The 19,854-nt window shown below is 39.6% G+C and overlaps 1 protein-coding gene across 1 annotated transcript in view; it reads left to right on the forward strand.

Moving 5' to 3' along the window:
* The first annotated feature begins 659 nt into the window (after positions 1-659).
* Positions 660-19,854, forward strand: part of LOC147316962 (NMDA receptor synaptonuclear signaling and neuronal migration factor-like) — a 74,450-nt gene continuing 55,255 nt past the window's right edge. Inside the window, exon 1 of the mRNA XM_086313496.1 lies at positions 660-1,120. Coding sequence (XP_086169622.1) covers positions 1,050-1,120 — 71 coding nt within the window. The 5' untranslated portion in view covers positions 660-1,049. The remainder of the gene's footprint in view (positions 1,121-19,854) is intronic.

The following is a 19,854-nucleotide window of genomic DNA, read 5'->3' on the forward strand; positions in this document are numbered from 1 at the left end:
TTAGCAAAGTTTCTTGTACATTCTGTATGTCCTAGTTGAGTGACTCACACTCACTTGATGTTTGCAGACCTCTAAACAAACACCAAATAAAAGCAGAGTTTTGGGAGTGACAGATTGCTAACCCTCTTTTGAGGATCAGTACTAACAAGTGACCCACTAAACCACAGACACTTGGAACTGCTAGAGTTCAGACTGGGCCACATCCCACATTATGTACTAATGCAGTCTCCATTCTCAGATGCTTTTGCTTGTTAAGAGAACTATCAGAGTGAACAATAATTCCTAATAGCAGAAACGTGTATGGGAAATGGGATCAAAGTACAGCACACATATAAAACATTATAACTGCGCAGTATGCTGTCACACCAACCCAAATGTTACCAAATTTGAGTCGTTTTATGTAAAAGCTTTGCCACATCTCACTGATATGTCACCTCAGACAGAGAATTTTAAAAAGCCCCACTCACGATGTTGGAAACAAAGTAAAACACAAGAAGTATCTCAGCAGGTTTAAAATGTGATATTACTGTTTGCGCCCGTCTGTCCCCACAGTCTCTGAATGCCACACGCGTCGTTTGCAGATAATAAGCGGCGTGATTACTTGTGGGCTCGAGTGTCCACACCTCTTTTCATCTCACATACACCCGTGTAATGAAGCAGCGTGTTCTCCTCCTCTCGCTGCTGCCCACCCCGCACCTGTCCGCGCTGTGCGGCAGCCACGAGGGCTGCTCTTCCTTTTATGGTCTGGCTTCCTTTGTGGACACGTTAGTTGGATGAGGAGAGCAGAGCATAGCGCGGTGGTCCATATTCCCCGCATCTTCCAGTTGCGCTCCTGCGCTTTACGCAGAGTCCGCGGCTCCTCTGGAACACTCAGCTTTCTCTTTCTAAACACCGAGATGAACATGAGATGATTGAGCTCGTGGGCCGTGCGCACTGATGCTTCTCATTTTGCCGTTTCCTCGCGGTTTTTTCCTCTCCTGTCTGCATCCTTCGCCGACCAATCTGTGGAATGGTCTGCGTTTTCTCCCCTGGGTTGTTTCCACTTCAGCATGGGAACTGCGGTGTCCAAAAGGAAGAATCTGAGGAGTGATGCGATTTCTTCCGTGGCCGCAAAAGTTAGGTGAGTGCGCCCGGGGGAGCAGGGGATGTGAAGCGGAGGTCTGAGCGCTCTGAAGCCGACGGAGCACAGAGGAGAAGACTCTGGCAGCCGTAGAAGTGATAGTTTGCAGATGACTGCACATTTCCCTAAACTAGTTTAAAGGGATAACGTTCACATGAGAATAATTACTGTAATTTTATATATTTATAATATATTAATGGATACACATAAATTAGGATATATTTCATGGTGTAAAAACAGCTCCTCCACTCTCTCAGGGCTGTTTTAGAGCTTTTAATTTAGCTGCTTTAATTTTGCTTTTCTTCTTCTTCTTCTTCTTCTTCTTATTATTATTATTATTATTATTATTATTATTGTTATTAATGATATATATATATATATATTTACTTTTTATGTCTCTTTTAAGTAAGTGTGACAGAATGAATCAATCTCTTCTTGTTTGTATTGGTTAGTGTACTTGTATTTCTACTGCCTTGCATAAGGTTCTTTGCTTTTTGATTCATGCGTGCAACCTTATGATTAGCAGAAGTAGTGAATCCAAAGAATCAAATCAGGGTTGTTGTTTTTTTCAGGGTTTTTTTTATCATTATTATTATATATGTTTATTTTTATGCTTTTACGTTTGCTGTCTGATGTAAGCCAAACTTTAATTTAAGGACATTTGTGTTATTTTAATTGTCCTGAAGCCCGTTGACAGATTGATGACCTGTCCAGGGTGTACTCTGATATATCCTCTAATTCTGACTCTAACACAGGTCATCAACACACTGGCATTATACGATACACACACACAGTATAGCTGTGACATGTGAAAAGCTTTATTTATCCCCTTAACATCTACTAGCTTACTGGGGACCTATTAATGGAGGTTTGGAAAGTGGAAATCTCTCTGTGACTCACCACATTTCAGTTCACCAACTTAAAATGGTTTAAGGGTCAACAGTTGCAGCAAGTTACTCAGGGGCCCCTAAACTGTGTGTTGCACACAAGAAAAAGCACAGAAATCAAACCCCAAATGGGTCTATTAAAAAATGCTGACCTCAGATCGAAGGTGGGTAGGCTTAGGTGCATATACCAAGCATTTGGGTTTAGATTGGCCAGGCCCTCTGAGATCTAAGTCATCGTCAGCAAAACTCCCTAACCATAACTGTAACCCTGTGATTGGAATATGTCATTTGTGGTTTTATTATATTATTTCAAAGTCTTGGCAAACAGATAACAAAAAAATAAAAATAAAATAAAATAATTATTATAATCAATACACATCAAAATCTACTCATTATATAGACTGTAGGGTTATTGGGAGGATTAGCACCTGTGACTTAGAGCACCATGTTAGAGTTACAGTTTGACCCTCTTTAGGGTGAAACAAATTCACCTTTTGTCATTTTTTCATGTATAATTTTTGTACAAATGAGAATACTATTGAAATGTACGTGTAAGTATTACTTCAGGATTTTGCTTATGTTGTGGTAGATGGAGTGAGCACTTTTTTTCTTAAGGACCCGCTTGGTTCATTTCACTCAGCTTGTGAGTAATTCTAATGACTTTTAGCTTTGAGTCATAACATTAAGGTCACGTCATGGGTGTCAGATCAGTGCGTTCTCAGTCCGAAGGACACAGGATGACCAGGCCTTATGGTAGGAGATTTTGTTGGTGTCACCCACTGATTAATTTCAGACACCACGGTCGAATCAAGCACTTCGTCTCTCAGTGACCTATGTGTGTATGTGCTTTTCTTCTTTAAGTGATCGCATGGTTGAACTGAAGCAAAGGCAAACTGTTTTCTTTCCATCCACTTCTAAAGTCACCTCCATGCTCACTTTTGCACACATTGTCCAATTCTGTTTGTCCTCGTCTTCCTTTTTTCTATTTGTATGTTTATCTCCTTCCTCCTTCCTTCCTTGCTGCCTCACTCACTTTTTCACACCTCACGCTTTAACTCTTCATAAATCATGCTGATCGCAGCCGGTAGCTCAAGACCGTGTATGCAGACCACAGCCAAGGCTTGAACAGTATACGATATACCTCCTCTCTGTCAGTGGTTGTGAGCAGCACTCCAGTTGATGGGGAGTTTAATGGCACTCTGAGAACAATAGCACTTCCCCCTGAATCCCAACTGAGCCGGATTAGTAATGTCTCCAGTCTGCCAGATGATCTGAGTTTATCTGTTGTGCAGTGAATGAGCAGGGCAAAGCCATTTCACCTTTTCTACTTCCTTATCTTTGTCTTTCTGTGACTGTGAATAGCAAAAGCAAGGGGATTGTTCTAGAAGAATGTCTAATAGGCCCCTCTTCTTCTCTCTGACCTTAAAACATCTGTCTCTGTGTAATGTCACTCTGTCTCCTATTTCACTGTTCTGAGTAATACAGGCAAGGTTGAGTAGGAACGCACTGATCGGACCCGGTAAGAATAAATTAATAGAACAGTTTTTAACTTTGTCATCTGAAACTGACATTCACATCACCTGTTTTCACAGTGATTCTTATTAATCACCAAATGGAACTAGAATAGAGTGGATGGCTAAAAGCTTGGTGGTTTATGAGCTGCTTTTCATCCAATGAAGAGGGATGAAATCTAATTCTGAAATTAGGTAAACTGTGAACAAAGATCCATGATTCATGTTCAAAGTGTGGGGCCTTAAGGTTAAAAGAAAATCCACATCGACTAAATTAATCTCACTTGTTAATTGTTTTAAAGCATAAATTATACACTAACATTTTCAATCATTTACATTCATATACATTCATTCAGATCAAAGTGTGATGTCATTAACGTTGAATCACTTCAAAGAAGAAGATTCAACAGAAGTCAGCTGATCTGAAGTCAGCAAGCTCCCTGTCCTGAGAAATCTGGGCTTATCATTTTGTTTGTTTTCCTGTCCTGTCGTTTGCTCACTCTTGGTTGGAATGAATCAGAACCGCCAAACAGGTTGACGAGCGCATGTGTGCTGTTTACTGACAACACCTTGCCGGATTTTTGGGGATATTCCTGATGATATTCAGTTTGGAGGATCTCAGCGGAACGTTGTTTTATGGTTTATGAGGATCAGTCCTCCTGTTGTCAGTATTCATGACAGCACTGAATGTTGTCATTAACCAGAAATTAAACCATGGAACTAATTATTTCCAGTACATGCAGCCATGTTCCAGAATACATCATACTTGTTTTGGCTGCATGTGTGGCCGCTTCCTGGCAGAACTGGGCTCATTAAGAAATAGGGAAGAAGAGTTTCCTTGCATAGAAATGCAGGAAAGAGAAAACAGACATGCATTTGAAAATTGGCTGATTCCGAGTGGACAGCCTCTTATGCATTTTAGTTATCTCTTGCATTGTAATGCTGGTGTCTCGGCACTGGCTCTTTTTTAATATGCTCAACAGATGTGCAGAAAAAGAAAGGTTAAAAAAGTCAATGAAAGTCTTCTAGGCTTTAGGCTTGCTGTCTTTTACTGTGCATTTAATTGTGTGTTTTAATGACCACTTTTTAAGCAAAGTTAGAGGAAAATTAGTTGTCCTTTATGCACCCTATGCCTGAAGCACTTTAGTAATAGGCCAAACTGTCTCCCTGCCCTGTTTATGACAAATCTTTGTGGAGGAGTACGCCAAAACCGACCCGTCTGCTTTGATCAGCCACTTGATAGGAAAGATTACAAGGGCTTTAAAGCTAATGTTGTCTTTAATATTTCAAGAATGTCTGAGTCACTACTGAAAGGAATTGCACAGCACAACACTTTTCAGGCCTTAATAGTTTCCACTTTGGTGAAAATGTGATTTCATGGGCTCTTTCCCACAAGACTCTGTGACCAGCAGCCACCCTGTACTTATTGCTGCACAAATTCGCTCTAGCCACGGTCCAGTGTGGACGTTAGCTATAAAACATCTGGGCACCTCTGTAAAGCATAAACCTGTCACTGGAGGAAAACTATATATGAAACTTCCAAGGTCAAATATAACAGAGTTTTTAAACCAACAGTGTTAATAGAGTCTGTTTAGAATACTTAATATTGGTGTGGTGTGTTTGGGTGTATTACACAGCTCATCTTTAGATTTGAAATCATATGCAGAGAGGTGAGTGTTTCAGGTTATAGTGGATGTGTAAATGTAGCAACACAGACTCACCTTTTCAGGAGAGTCCACATATTTTGAAAGCTGTTCACAGCTTTGGGAAGTCTTGTTTGAAAAGCTTCATTTGAAATTGTTCGTCATCATAGCGCACACTAGGGGCCTGTGCTTCGTACCGCGCTAAGTGAGTTAGCTGGATTAGATTGTTGACGATTTCGCGTGATCCTGGATCGTTCGGTTCCCCGAAGCCCATCCGGGACTTGCTGTCATAGCAACAGAGCCGTAAGCATAAACCTGCTGGGGAGCAGGTTTACTTTATGTAAACAGGATTAGATCGCGGCCACGCAGGTATGCCCGCGTCATTCATACGAAAGCAACAGTGATATTCCACCACTGTTTCACCATAAATAAATAACATCACTGTAACCAAAGATAATGCAGCACTTGATCCTTTTATTGATTTCACACAGATACACACAGGTCATTCCCTAAAAAAGGGAAATGTACTATTAACATTCTATTACATGTATGTGATTATTACAGATGTAATTCATATTTCAGAGTAGTAATTGTAAATTACTTCGTGTAATCAAGATGAGAGACCACGGCTATAAAAGCGAAGGTGGATTTGGGAAGTCTGTCGCAGTCATATCCTGTCCGTTTACGCGAGCAACCCATTGCGGAAGGTGCAAGATTGATAAGGAGAGTCCTCAGAATTCAGCGTATATTGCGGGACAGACAGGATCCTTTAGCTCAGCGCGACAGTGTGCTCATAGAGAGATATCGATTTTCCCGTGAGGGTATTATTCACTTAACCAACTTGTTGACGAGGGGGTGCAGGACCACCACCTGTCTTTTTTTTTGCTCTGCCCTTTTCTTGGTTGCTGTTATGAACAAACAAACAGAGTATTCCAGGGTCTCTTTCCAAGAGACGACAAGCAATATAATCAGAATCAGAATCAGAATACTTTATTGATCCCTGGGGGAAATTATTTTTTGTTACAGTGCTCCATTTTAAACCAACATTAAGACAAGACAGACAATACGCTAACTAAGAATAGTACAATATATACATATATATACATACATACATACATAAGTCACTTATAAATAAATATTTGGAAAAGAAACATGTGTAGTTGTAGCAGCAAACAGTGTGTTAAGTGGATGCGTTGTACAGGGAGATGGCCACAGGCAGGAATGATTTCCTGTGTCGTTCAGTGGTGCTTTTCGGTAATCTCAGTCTCTCACTGAACGTGCTCCTGTGACTGACCAGCATGTCATGGAGTGGGTGGGAGGTGTTATCCAACATTGTCTTTATCTTGGACAGCATCCGCCTCTCCGACACCACCTTGAGGGAGTCCAGCTCCATCCCCACAACATTGCTGGCCTTACGGATCAGTTTATTAAGTCTGTTGGCATCTGCGAGATAAATATTACCATTCTGTAGAATATTCTTATATTTCACTTTTACTTGTTCCCATGTTCTAGTGGGTCCTGTTGTGGCTCTAATGTGAAAGGGGATATAATATAACATATTATAATATAATATAATGTAATATAATATTGGATAATATGGTGTGATATGATAAATCTACCCTACCGCCTACTGGTGTTGGCCAGAGGGGCCGATGGCGCAATATGGCAGCCTGGCTTCTGTCAGTCTGCCCCAGGGCAGCTGTGGCTACAACCGTAGCTGCCTCCACCAGTGTGTGAATGTGAGAGTGAATGAATAGTGGCATTGTAAAGCGCTTTGGGTGCCTTGAAAAGCGCTATATAAATCCACTCCATTATTATTGTTATTATTAAATTACTTACGAGTTTGATTTGTCAGCAACTTTCTGCCAGCCCTCTCTCCTTGCTTTTGCAGCCTTTGCAGTGTTCCCTTGCGTTTTAATTAAACTCTGAAACTCCTGAAATCCCTCACTCAAGAGTTCTTGCTCTGCTGCCGAAAAATACCGAGCGCGCTCCTTCGACATTTTCGCCGACCAATCAAAGGGTTGCCGATCAATGTTTCTACTATCGATGCGTAGCCCCTGTTGGGCCACCCAGTGATCTCACATTACTTCATCCAGCTATACTAATCGTCAACAACAGGTGTGTTCGGGGAACTGGAATAGCGAGCTCAGAGTTAGCGCGATGATTTGGTCTTGGATGTTTCATTTGATCTTGGATGTAGTAAGCGACGTACGAAGCACAGGGCCTAGGTCCCAGGCACCCTGTTTAGGATTAGTGTTACTCGTCTGGCTTGGGTAATGTTTTGTTACCTCCACCAACGAGGTTATTCTTTCTGTCTGTAAATATGATAGGTTTAAAAGCTTTAAATAAATCTTGATAAAATATTGTAGTGTGTGGAGGGGGGTTCATGTTAATAATCCATTCAAATTTGGCTTACACCCACCACAGTCTTAAACTGCAACTCGAAGATTTATTGGTCGAAAATTGACAAAAAGCCTATAACTATTCTTACGACTGTGGCGTGTATTGTCGACATAGGTATAAAGATTTTAAATATCATGTTAGGGCTGCTCAATTAATCGAATTTTAATCACGATTACGATCTGGGCTTTCAACGATCATTAAAAATGACTGAGCCGATTATTAGCCCCTCCCTCATTTATCCGCGACACCTTAAAGGCCGGTCCGTGAAAATATTGTCGGGCATAAACCGGTCCGTGGCGCAAAAAAGGTTGGAGACCGCTGATTAAGAGGACCCGAGGGAAGCTCGGAAAGCTAAGCAGAAGTTATTTGGAGAGTGACTGCCGTTGGTTGAAAAGAGAGTTTAAAAAAAAAAAACTTCAGTGGTGTTGCACACTATTTTATATTATTTTTTAAAAGTCATTGTTAACCCTTTAAAGCCGGTCAGAGCAGCACGCTCCGTTTTGCGTAACTATTGTTAAATCCCTGTAGAACCTGAACCGTGTAAGCTAGCACAATAATTTGTTTTGCATATGAAACCGGAGGAGTTGTACTTACATCTGATGCCATCAGCTTGTCCTCGGTCACGGTTTCCTTCCACATATAGCTTTGCAAAAATTGCATAAAAAGCGCTTGCAGGAACAAAAACATAATATTCCAGAAACACGCTTCGCCGTTCCTATCAGCTGGTCGTAACACTTCCCACAGTGAAATGATGCATATGCTGTTTTCTTTGCAAATTTGCATCATAGGATTGTTTTTTGTTTTTCCTGCAGTATATAAAAATTGCTGTATCTCCAAAATAAAACTATGAAGACACTCAAAATAAATTTCCTGTGGTGGGAAACTATTTTTTGCAACTTTATTGTATTTAAAGTTTTGAGGGATAAACCTCTTAAATTTCTCCAAGTAGAAATATATGTAAACAAAACAAACGCGATTTTCAATTTTTTTGTAGTTTATTGCACTTTTTTGCAATTTATGTAATTACTATGCACTTAATGCATACATATTATTAAAATATGGGCTATAATAGTTGTATTGATGTATAGCAACTTGAAATGCTCCCACAAATGGCACTACAGCATGTAAAAAAATAATATAAGCTCTGGTGGACTTGGTTCTATAGTAGGTCTTAAAGGGTTAAATAAATATCGTCAAATAATCGTGATCTCAATTTCAGTGAAAATAATCGTGATTATCATTTTTGCCATAATCGAGCAGCCCTATATCATGTTACTTTTGACCTCTCCTTCAAGGTCAATAGATTGATCTGAATGTCAAAGTGACAATAACGCTGCATAGAGCTATTTAAAACTCTGTTTCCTACTGCCATTGTTTGTATTGGCAACATATAGACACATAGGGAATCATATCTGGGTATTGTAAATATCACATTAATTTGGACTTCAGACCTCGTCTTCAATGTCAAATAAGGTCCAACTTTCATAAAATGCTAAATTTAAAATACATGGCTGAATATAAAGTTACATACAAAATTTCCAATGTTCACAAGTGCTCAAGGTGTTGCCCTCTGGACACACAGCCTACGTCTATACAGTGGTCAAGCTCATCCCATAATTTTGTGAGCATGCCTGGTGTTACTGCTGTTCTTATGTTACCTACGATCAACCTCGTGAAACTCACAAACCAGGTCGCTGTATCAGTATGTGTTTCATTCAATCCTGGTAAACTAAACACTGCTCAGACACACACAGATTACCTCTTGGTTCGAACATGTTATGATGCTATCGCACTGGGGTTTTTTCCAGTCTTATTTTTTTTAATGAAGAATTACCTGGTAATCTTCCTTTTGTCACCCTCTTTAAGCTTCGGTTTCAGTGGCAGCAAGCCTCAGAGCATGATACTTATTTAATGATTATTACTTTTTGATTTTATTGTGTCTTTCACAAGGAAATGACAGAAAATGTTGGTTGAAGAATGATAAAGAATGATACGCAGTAAAGTTGGATACAAAAAGGTTGAAGATTTAGGCCAACCAGGGACACCTTAACGTTATTGAAGGCCTTGTGGCCATGAATGTTATGCTCACTGAGTAAAGTTATGTGCATATTGAGTCACTTTCCTCTGGTTTAAGTGCAGTGGGCCTTTTTATTTTGAAGATGACAGAGCTGTCCCTGTCAGACAGTCACCTAACTAGGGGCTCATAAAACATAGAAATTAGAGCTCAAGTCTTACGAGACCCCCGGTTGGTCTCATAACAGTAAGCCTTTGCATTAAGGAAAGGCCAAGTTTGACCTAGTTTTCTGCTCTCAGTATAACCCAATTGAGCTTTTGTGGGAGATACATTCACCTTTGTCCTGTTTTTGCTCAGGTGAAGCCTGTCTGTCTTTTTTGGCGAAAGATTAACAAGTTAACATAGCTGGACTAGCCATCGGACATTTGCAGGATGGGCTGATGACTTTTTTTTTTTTTTTTTTTTGTAACGGCATGAACAATGAGAGGTGGTGGATTGGCCAGATGCAGGTCGATGTGTAAAAATAACTCAGTTGTTTGGTGGTGGCTATGGCGGAGCTTCCACAGAGGCAACAGGTGGATGAGGGAAGGGGAGGCAGGAGGAGGAGAGACCCGAGGCAGCCGCCGGTCCGAGTATCAGGTGAACTGAACTTCAGGTAAGAAGTTATGACCTGCATTCTATCTGGGTCAGATATAAACCAAGTTTAGGTGGAGTTTATTTTCGTTGTGCTAGCGTGACAGAGTTTCTATACAGCTGTTCGGTTGCTATGATGTTACTGATAGTGAACTTTATATTATTCATAAGGTTAGTTAGTAGAGTTGCCAACGGCTCCTTAAAAAATGGAATGGTCCCTCATTCAGAGAAAATATTATGTGTTTTGTATTGAGCTGAGAAGAGACGCAGTTTGCTTTAGCTAGAATGGAAAAAGACACAAAGCTGGAGTTATTCTGTCTTTACGCTGCACAGCTGCCTCTTCTCTTATCCCCCCCCCCCCCCTCTCTCTTCTGTTTCTACTTCAATCATGAAACTGATCAATGATCAGCTGATTGGCTTTTCTCTCTTGTTTATTTATCGCCCACTTTCCGCCAGAAACAGGAAACCAGCGGATGTCGCGCTAAACGACAGTAGCACGTTTAAGCTTGATCAGCTGTTGTTAGAATTTATTTAATATTAATTTCTAGTATCAGCTGATGTTTGCTGGAGCCACAGCTGTAAACCTGCTGGTCATGATATCGGTTTGGATATGTGGTGAGAGGGAAACATGAGGATGAAACCCGGAGATGTCCTTACTGAATCATCAGAGCTGAACAGGTGATGGAGAAACAGGTCTACCTTTTAGGTGACATAAATGAGTTGAAGGGAAGTTATGAACTGTTTCTGAGAGACAAATAACACCAGGATCCTTTTCTAAGCAGCTGACAGCTGATAGCTGTGCAGGGGCGGATCTAGCAAAGTGTTGCCAGGGGGCCAGGTAGGGCATTAACAGGGAGAGGTGGGGCACAAAGAAATACTTTTCTTTCTTATTCTCATTTCAAATATTTAGCTTTTATTAAATAATTATCTGAATCTTGCAAACAAAGTTTTTATCTGACGTAAAATGTATAGAAATCATACATATACCATAAGACAGTGTACATCACTGTCACAACAGCATTTGTTTTCATTCAAAGGCTTTATGGCTTTAATACCTGGTGGGCCGGTCTGTAGTCAAAATGCCAGATTTTCTGTCCCAGTCCAGCCCTGCAGGTTAATACTGGCAGTGTCACCATGCCAGCTGACTGTATTTCATCATCAGCCAGTGTTGTTCTTTTTACATCAATATTACCAAAGTTTACCATAAGGCAGCATATAAAGTATTTTCTTGCTTTCAGGTTTTAGTCAAATGTTAGTCTTTTCATTTGTTTCCCCACTTTTTTCCTGTTTCAAAATCAAACACCGGTTTGTGAGAAGGTTATCTTCTTTTTTTAATAGGCATTGGTTTTGCATTGGCATTGGCTAATTTGCCAGTTGTATGTTAAAAATGTTCGTATTTTAATATTCAAAAATGTTTTTGCCCAAAACATATGTGCACTGCATGTCAGTAAAAATACTATGCAAATATTGATGTCCTTGACTGCTGAATAAACACTAACTGATTATATCTCTTGTACTTTATCAACGCAGTATCTAAAAACTTTGCACCGTAGTGGTTAAAATCTCATTCTAATAAGAGTTAAAAGCGCATTCAGTTATTAGGTTTATAGGGTTATTGAATTATGGTTAACGGTTGGTAGAATTGTTTTTAACATTATCTGCCAATTACATCTGCCACCCTTCTCCAAATCTGTGCCCCTACCTGCCCCCCCCCAACAAAAATTTTCTAGACACGCCACTGGGTTCAGCTGTAACCAAATGTTAAGTGTTTGCGTTCCTTTATCACTCAGCAGTTGCCAAGACTAGATAGTGAATCCAAACTAGGAAATAATTAAAAACAGAGCAGTGAACATTAATAAAAAAAATATTCTCATATTGAGATTAAATTTAGACAATTATAGCACATTAAAGTCAGGGATATTTAAATACTCTTTGTTTGGGGATGCTTAAGACTTGTATGTTTCATTCAAGTTTTTAAGACTGATAATTACAGTCCTGCCAGACTGTGTCATATATGTGGCAGAAAATAACATGCCTGTTTTCAAGGGGGAAAAAAACTCTGGGATAGGTCATGGATGATTGCTACTCACACTCTGTGTTGTAAATGGTCATTAAGTCTTCAGTAACCTTTGCTGACCTTCATCGGGTAGAAGGAATTGGAATATCAGTGAATCAGGGCCATACTCCACCCCACTCCACACTCTCCTGTTAATGGTTACTGAGCTATAATTGACCTTTAATTAAACAGAGCAGAGGTCAAACAGAAATGGATTATGAGCAGATGATGCAGGGTTCTTCAGTTTACTTCAGCACCAAGAATGTGAAACTATCCATAGTTTGTTTTAGAATGTTTGTGAATTGTGTTTGGGGGTTTTGGGAGCATCTTGAAAATCAAGTTGGTGACGAGGCTGGGGAGAATGGGATGGAAAGTGAGTTTTGAAAGCCACAAAACTCATAACCTGGCCAATCTCCAGAGAAATATATTATGGTCATTTAGTGCTTAAGGGCAATAAACCTCTTACCTGGTGCCCCTTTAATGAAAAACCAATAACTGCCCAGTAAGTCCTTGGAGCAACGGAAAAAAATTTCACCCCGTGTGAACCTGAGACTGCTCTGGTTAACCGTAGCATCCCGCCTTGTGTCTCTTTAGATTTTACACTTTACAATTTGTTTTTTTTTTTTCCATGCCCTATTGTAAATCTCCTGGGAGATAGGGTAATTGCCTGACTCCTGGCCTTTGGAGTGCAGCAGAGCAAATGTCTCCTAATGAAGTCATCTGCCATTACCAGCCAGCCTTCATAGTGTGTGCTTTGCACAGACATGAGGCAAACACGGACACAGAGAAGTAACAGTGAACACAGGTCAAATTGGCATTGTATAAATTTAGAGTAGTGCCCACACTCTGCACCACTACTTTGTTTTGTTCTTTTCTCTGCTATCAATTTGAATAATCATTTAATTCATTTCCGTAATAAATTCATAAATCAATTTTAATTATACAGTACCAAATCACAACAACAGTGCCTCAAGGTGCTTTATATTGTAAGGTAGACCCTACAATACATACAAACAAAAACTCAACAAACATATGACCCCTTATGAGCAAGAACTGCTGTTTAATAGAGGACAATATGGAATAAATAACAATAAAACTTAAAAAGATGAATTTCCTCACAAAAATAAAGTCAGTAAACTAAACTCCCATTCATACATGAAGAAATTCGCTCATTCATATTACTTTGTAGGTGATGTGAGGACATTCTAGGGCCTAGTTTCCTAGGCAACCCTTCAATCTATTTACCACCCTGTCATATGTCAATCAACTGTATCTTTTGTTCTTATTGGTAGGTATTTCAATTGACCACTTTGGGAAAACTACCCATTTCACACTGCAAGTGTTGCATAGTTCCTGAATGTCACTGACATTTTACAATGTTGCTGCTAATTGCTTCCTGTGTCAAAATTCTTACATCAAAACTGAACCAGTCTATTTTTTTTACCTACCCATCTCCAGTTAGAGCTATAGTAGGGTTTGCATGCATGTAAGATTCACTCCCATTTTATAGAGTATGTGCCATATGCCGTATATGTGACATTTTAGTTTACACTGTTATGTATGTATGATTTAATCTTTCCTTGTTTTCGGAGTTACCTCAGTGGCAGCTGTTCCCAGTCCCTTGGTTGATGAGGTAAGATGTAGAAAGGGGCGGAGCAAGCCTATATGGAGACCTGCAAAATGGGTCATACCGCAGGAATTCGTTATGGTAGTTTCAGTTAGGTGTTTGTGTGTTTTACCCCTTTTTGTGCTTTTGTGGGCTGATCAGCCACTATTTAAGTTTCCCGTTTGTCTCATTTAGGTAGTTCAGTTTGTTTGAGTTAGTAGTATTTTTTGTTGTCAGCTTGTGAGTAGAGTTCTGGTACTTCGACCTCTTTTATGGGCCCAAGATTTAGATTTTTCTTTATAATTTAACCAAGTTTTTTGGGGGGGTTAAATAAAAACCTTTTTTTGGACTTTAACTTGTGCCTGACTTTCCTTCACTGCTTGTTCCATCACACCATGGGAGTAGCATCCTTTCTAGAGTACATGCAATCCCTATATATTAGCTGAGAAATTGATATGTAGTAGTTCCAACTTTTCCCAAACAGTTGATTCAGTTCATCTGGATGCAACGTTTCCATTGGGAAAGTTTCTGACCATGATGCTTGAGCATGCATCAAGACATTTGCAACTTTTGTTTTCATCCATTTCAAGTACATCACTAAATGAACTGTAAATTTCCTAAGACATAATTATTTTTCACTTGTATTACAGCAGTGTACTATTGCTGTTCTGTTGTGATGAGATGCACTGAGGTAGAGTAACTGAATTATTACCTTTTCTGAACTAAAACTGTTAAAGAGGCCAAAGAAGAGTTTTGATCAGTGGGGCTGTGATAACCTTCTCATCTGCTGAACATGTTGGAGCACCATCAGGTAACCCAGTGAAGCCTCCTGCTGCCTAAAACAGCATCAGACACTCATTTAATAATTTTTACCTCTGTGAGGATGAAAACTTTGCTGTTGTGGAGTTAAGGCATTCTGCCAGAAATCTAATTCTTTTCCCTGTTACGACTTTTCAACAAGGTCCCAGCAGGACAGCAACGTGAAAACAAAGTGTGCCAACCATCATCATTTTTATTTATTTAATGGACCGCGTAGCTGAAGAATACGAAAGAGAAGAGGAGATGTAGGAAAAGCGATATAAAACTAAAAAAGGGCACAAAGAATAGAGCAGAAAAAAGGACAAGCAATGATAACAGTACTAAGAAGGCTGGGAGATATCTTTGCTTTATTCTATTATCTTGACTATTAATGGTCTTGTTTGTGAATTTCACCATCCTGCTATTTGATGTAAACACTTCCCCAGGCATCTGTAAGCTTTGCTTTTTTTCATATGCATAGTCCTCCAATTCCTTCACAAAGAAGGAGGCCTAGAATATGACCAAATTCTAATATCAACTCCTTTCCAGATCATCTGTCTCCCGGCTGTCCCCTACCCCCACTCCTTTTTTAATAGTCTTTTTTTACATATTATGCCTCTGTTCTTCATTACACTTCCCACCCTCATCCCAACTTTATATTTTGGTTTTATAAACACATTTACAGCTTGTTGGCTCTTTTCAAGCCACAGTGAGAGGATTAATACTATGATGTATAATTCACAAGCTAGAAATCTCTGACACATTATTATAACTGTTGTTTCAGAGACCTCTGGAGTTATAAAAAATATCTATTGCCAAGATAAAGCTTCTCTGGTAATCACTTTGGCCTGAGGGGTGTGTGCTAATGTAATACATTAGTGTGTTTCTTTGTCTGAATCTTCCTTATTAACACCCGACTACAGAAAGACAGATTCTAAAGATATGGCTTAAATTCAGCTAAAAACATTAATTTTGACACCAGTTAAACTCTCCATAAAAATGTTAATTAAAAGATTATTATAGTTTAATAATAAATGTGTAACTGTTAATATGGATATTAGCAGCCATAGTATAAGATATTGTCTGTAAACCACTAGTTTTCATTGTCCAGTGATGTTTCAAAAATCTTTTCATGTGTGTTGTAAGCCTTGAGTCGGTTAAAAAAAAAAAAAAAGGAAAATCAAAAACTGGCAAACTTACAAATTTGTGTTCAGACTTCTATTTTTTAATGGTGAAGGAACAACTTATCCCAGAATGCATTGCAAATCCCAGACTTCACCACAAACTTGCATTCCCCAAGTCATCTGATGTTTGCGGGAATGTTTGCGTAAACCTTAACATGGTAGGAGTGACCAATCAAATCCCTCGCTGTTTCATTTGGTGCAGTAGTTCTTTTCAATGAGTAAAACCTTTTTTGTTGTTGTTGATACAGACACCTAAAGACTTGTGGTTTCTGCAAGAGTGCATGCCATTGTTTTTTTCAGTTTGGATAGTTCCAATATTATCGCTCATAGCAAAATCCATATAGCAAATATAAATGGGGTTTTTACTTCTTACTCCTGGAACCTCTATGGAGTCTACTTGCTGGTTTTTAGAGCCCCCGAGAGCAGCCAGTTGGCTTTTCTACCTTTAAAACCCGCCTTCCAGCCAAATGGCTTTTAGCTAGGCTTTAGCTTCAGCCAAGTGGAAGCTAAATTGGCTAGTCATTCATATGTAAATTAGGTTGTTACCTGAGAATTCTGGAGGGGAGTAGGGGTGTGTGAATGATTGCTAATTTCTAACTGCCAACTGCCTCTTTGTTTGTCGGGGGGGGGGGGGAGCTGCTAAAAGCTGTGAACTTCCTTTTGTGTTCGTCTTGATGCATTCTCAATCATCCAGGGAAATAAATCTCCAAAAGTCACCAACTTGGAGTGTTTCAGTTTGCCATCTTAGGGAGAAATCAACACACATGGGTGTATGTCCTTTGTTGCTGAGATTTATTGATAAAAACAGTACAAAAAACCAACCATTTGTACACATATTTACAAATAATAATAAAAAGTGAGTGAGTACATTTCAACATTTTCAGCAATCACTCACAATCCTGGCACTGCCATGGTATCTGTAGTCTGCATTTACCACATGTGTATCTGTAGCCAAACGGAAGAAGACCGTCTATATTCTTAGCAGCATGCACAGCGTGGTTCAGACTGATAACACTACCAAAAGGAAGCCAAACACTGTCACCCTTTACAACAAAACAAAGTGTGGCGTGGATGTGATGGACCAGATGGTTCGGGAGTACACTGTCCGCAGAGGAACACGGCGCTGGCCAGTTGCCGTGTTTTATAACATGATTGACATGGCAGCACTGAATGCACATGTGCTGTATCAAGCATGCACCGGGACGAAGGAAAGACGGGTGGACTTCCTGGTGGAGCTTGCAAGAGAGTTGGCTCACTCTCATGTAGCTGGGAAGAAGGCAAGAAAAGAACAGTTGCTTTGGACACAACCCTCCACACCTAGCCCTGGAAAAAAAGCCATGTGTCAGGTCAAACACAAATGCAAGAACAATCATGCCACTGTGTGATGTGTTCACTGCTAAAGATACACATGTGGTAAATGCAGACTACAGATACCATGGCAGTGCCAGGATTGTGAGTGATTGCTGAAAATGTTGAAATGTACTCACTCACTTTTTATTATTATTTGTAAATATGTGTACAAATGGTTGGTTTTTTGTACTGTTTTTATCAATAAATCTCAGCAACAAAGGAAATACACCCATGTGTGTTGATTTCTCCCTAAGATGGCAAACTGAAACACTCCAAGTTGGTGACTTTTGGAGATTTATTTCCCTGGATGATTGAGAATGCATCAAGACGAACACAAAAGGAAGTTCACAGCTTTTAGCAGCTCCCCCACCCCCTCATTCACACACCCCCACTCCCCTCCAGAATTCCCAGGTAACAACCTAATTTACATATGAATGACTAGCCAATTTAGCTTCCACTTGGCTGAAGCTAAAGCCTAGCTAAAAGCCTACCAGCCATTTGGCTAGAAGGCGGGTGTTAACTTCTATATTATTCAGTTCAGATGAGTTCAGTTTTATTTATAGAGTGACAGATTTCAACAACAGTTGCCTCTATTTTACGAGAACGTAAAATAATATAGAGAAAACCCCAACAATCATATGACCCCTTATGGCAGTCCATTATTATCATTTTAAATTATATTTAAATTTGCTAAATAGCTAACATAGTTAGCTAACAAAATTTCTCACCTAACTATGTGTCAGTGATTCACAACTTTTTGGTGAAGTGGTTTATATTCCAACATAGGCCATTAAAAGTAAAAGTTATTTATATTCTATGACTGTAAATGATATTTCATGATATTTCCAGACTTCAACAAACTGTTCCTTCTCTCTTTGACCTTTGACCTTGACTTTGTAATACGTGAATGTGCTTGTGATTCCTGTGGGAAACACTGCAGTACAATTTTCATGATCAGTATAATCATGACAGTGAATTCTAATAGTTTATACCAATCTCAGCTTGAATGAACTTCTGTGCACTGCTGACAGAAAGTGCTGCTGTGTTTTCACATCCTCCTTCTCTCAGCACAGCATATGGCATTTTTATTGGGGGGAGTGCACACAGTCAAGCAGATAGATCACAGATGATTGCATTTTCTTCCTCGTGCCGTCCTTTGCCTTCTCCTCCTTCTCTATATCAGCCAGGGTAGGAGGGGGTTTTCACGAGGAGCACTGCACGTGCTGCCTCATATTTAATTACTTAGGCATGTAGGCTAAAGCAACACAACAATTCCATTTCACTGCAGCCCCCTGAGATTTTATCCCTGTGTACAAAGCATGTTGCATGTGTGTGTGTGTGTTGCGTACCCTATTTATTTCTCTGCCTGCTGTTCCACATGGAGACTCTGAGCATGGGAGACCTGGTGTGTGTATCTGTGTTTGCAGATGGCAGGAATGCCAGGTCGGAGTGAGTGGGAGGAGAGTGATTATAGGCTGTGTTGCTTCTTTATAGGTGTGTTTGAGGGTAGCCTATATCTTTTATAAGATTGTTATCATATTGTATTTGTATGTGGGTGTTTTACATTATAGAACAACTGCTGATCTTACTGTGTATGCACCAACTAAGAGTCTCACTTGCTTGCAGGATATTATGATTGAAACATATAGCTGAAGTGAAGACTTTTTCTTCTTCTTCTTTTTAAATTGACCATAGCAATAGCTCAGGTAGGCCATTAAATCTAGCTCAGTTCCAATACTGGCAGATCAAGCCATCTTCGTTCAAGCATGCATCACCTGATGCCTCAGTTGATTGTCTTCTATCCAGCTGGCAAATCTCTAATGTGTAATCACACATTACAGAGCATCTGCAAACCACTCTGCAACCCACCTCTACCCCAATGCTTCCTCCCTGTATCTGACATAATCAGTGTAGGATTTGTTGTTGTGGATGTTTTATTGTGGAAAGATACAGACCTCTCCCTGACTCTTTCCTTTTTCTTTTTTTTCCCGTCTTCTAAAGATATAAAATGTCAATACAAAAATATAACATTATAATCTGTAATTTCACAGTCCACACAAATTTTTGGTATCATTTAAGTAGTTATATGTCTAAAAAGACAAATGATGTTGCTTTACATTTGTAAAGCACAAATAGTGAAAAAATATGCAAAGCTGAAAATAAAGGTGCTGTATTCTTTTTAAAAAATATATTATATCACATAAAATACTTTGATGAACCCACTCCTTCCTGCTGTGTTAGACTAAATCAGTCCTTTGGGTTGTCTTCGTTGCCTGCTCTGTTCTGTGATGGGTTTTGCTCTTCATGCCTTTTACGTTCCATTATTGCACACTGAAGGGTGGGAAAGTCTCAGTAAAGAGTTATACCACCGTATATAAATTACTGCAGGTGGAACTAGCAATCTTCTCTTGGCAATAGAGTTGTTAACGCTAGTGTATTTTCAGTTTAAACTATGAATAATTGTGTGACTTATCCTCAAACAAAGGAATTTCAAGCCAAACAGGTTAATACATACCATATAGTGAAGCATTGTGCTGGTGTACTGTGGAGACGTTTTTTGGCTGTGGGAACTGGAACTGAATGCAAGCAATGTACGGAGACATCCTTGATGATAATCTGCTTCAGAGCACCAAAAGGACGACGACCCTA

Source organism: Aulonocara sp. 'chitande type north' Nkhata Bay, linkage group LG12 (assembly GCF_057382095.1).
Source record: "Aulonocara sp. 'chitande type north' Nkhata Bay isolate Kocher_YH1m ecotype deep benthic linkage group LG12, A_spYH_male_GT1.1, whole genome shotgun sequence".
Lineage (NCBI taxonomy): Eukaryota > Metazoa > Chordata > Actinopteri > Cichliformes > Cichlidae > Aulonocara > Aulonocara sp. 'chitande type north' Nkhata Bay.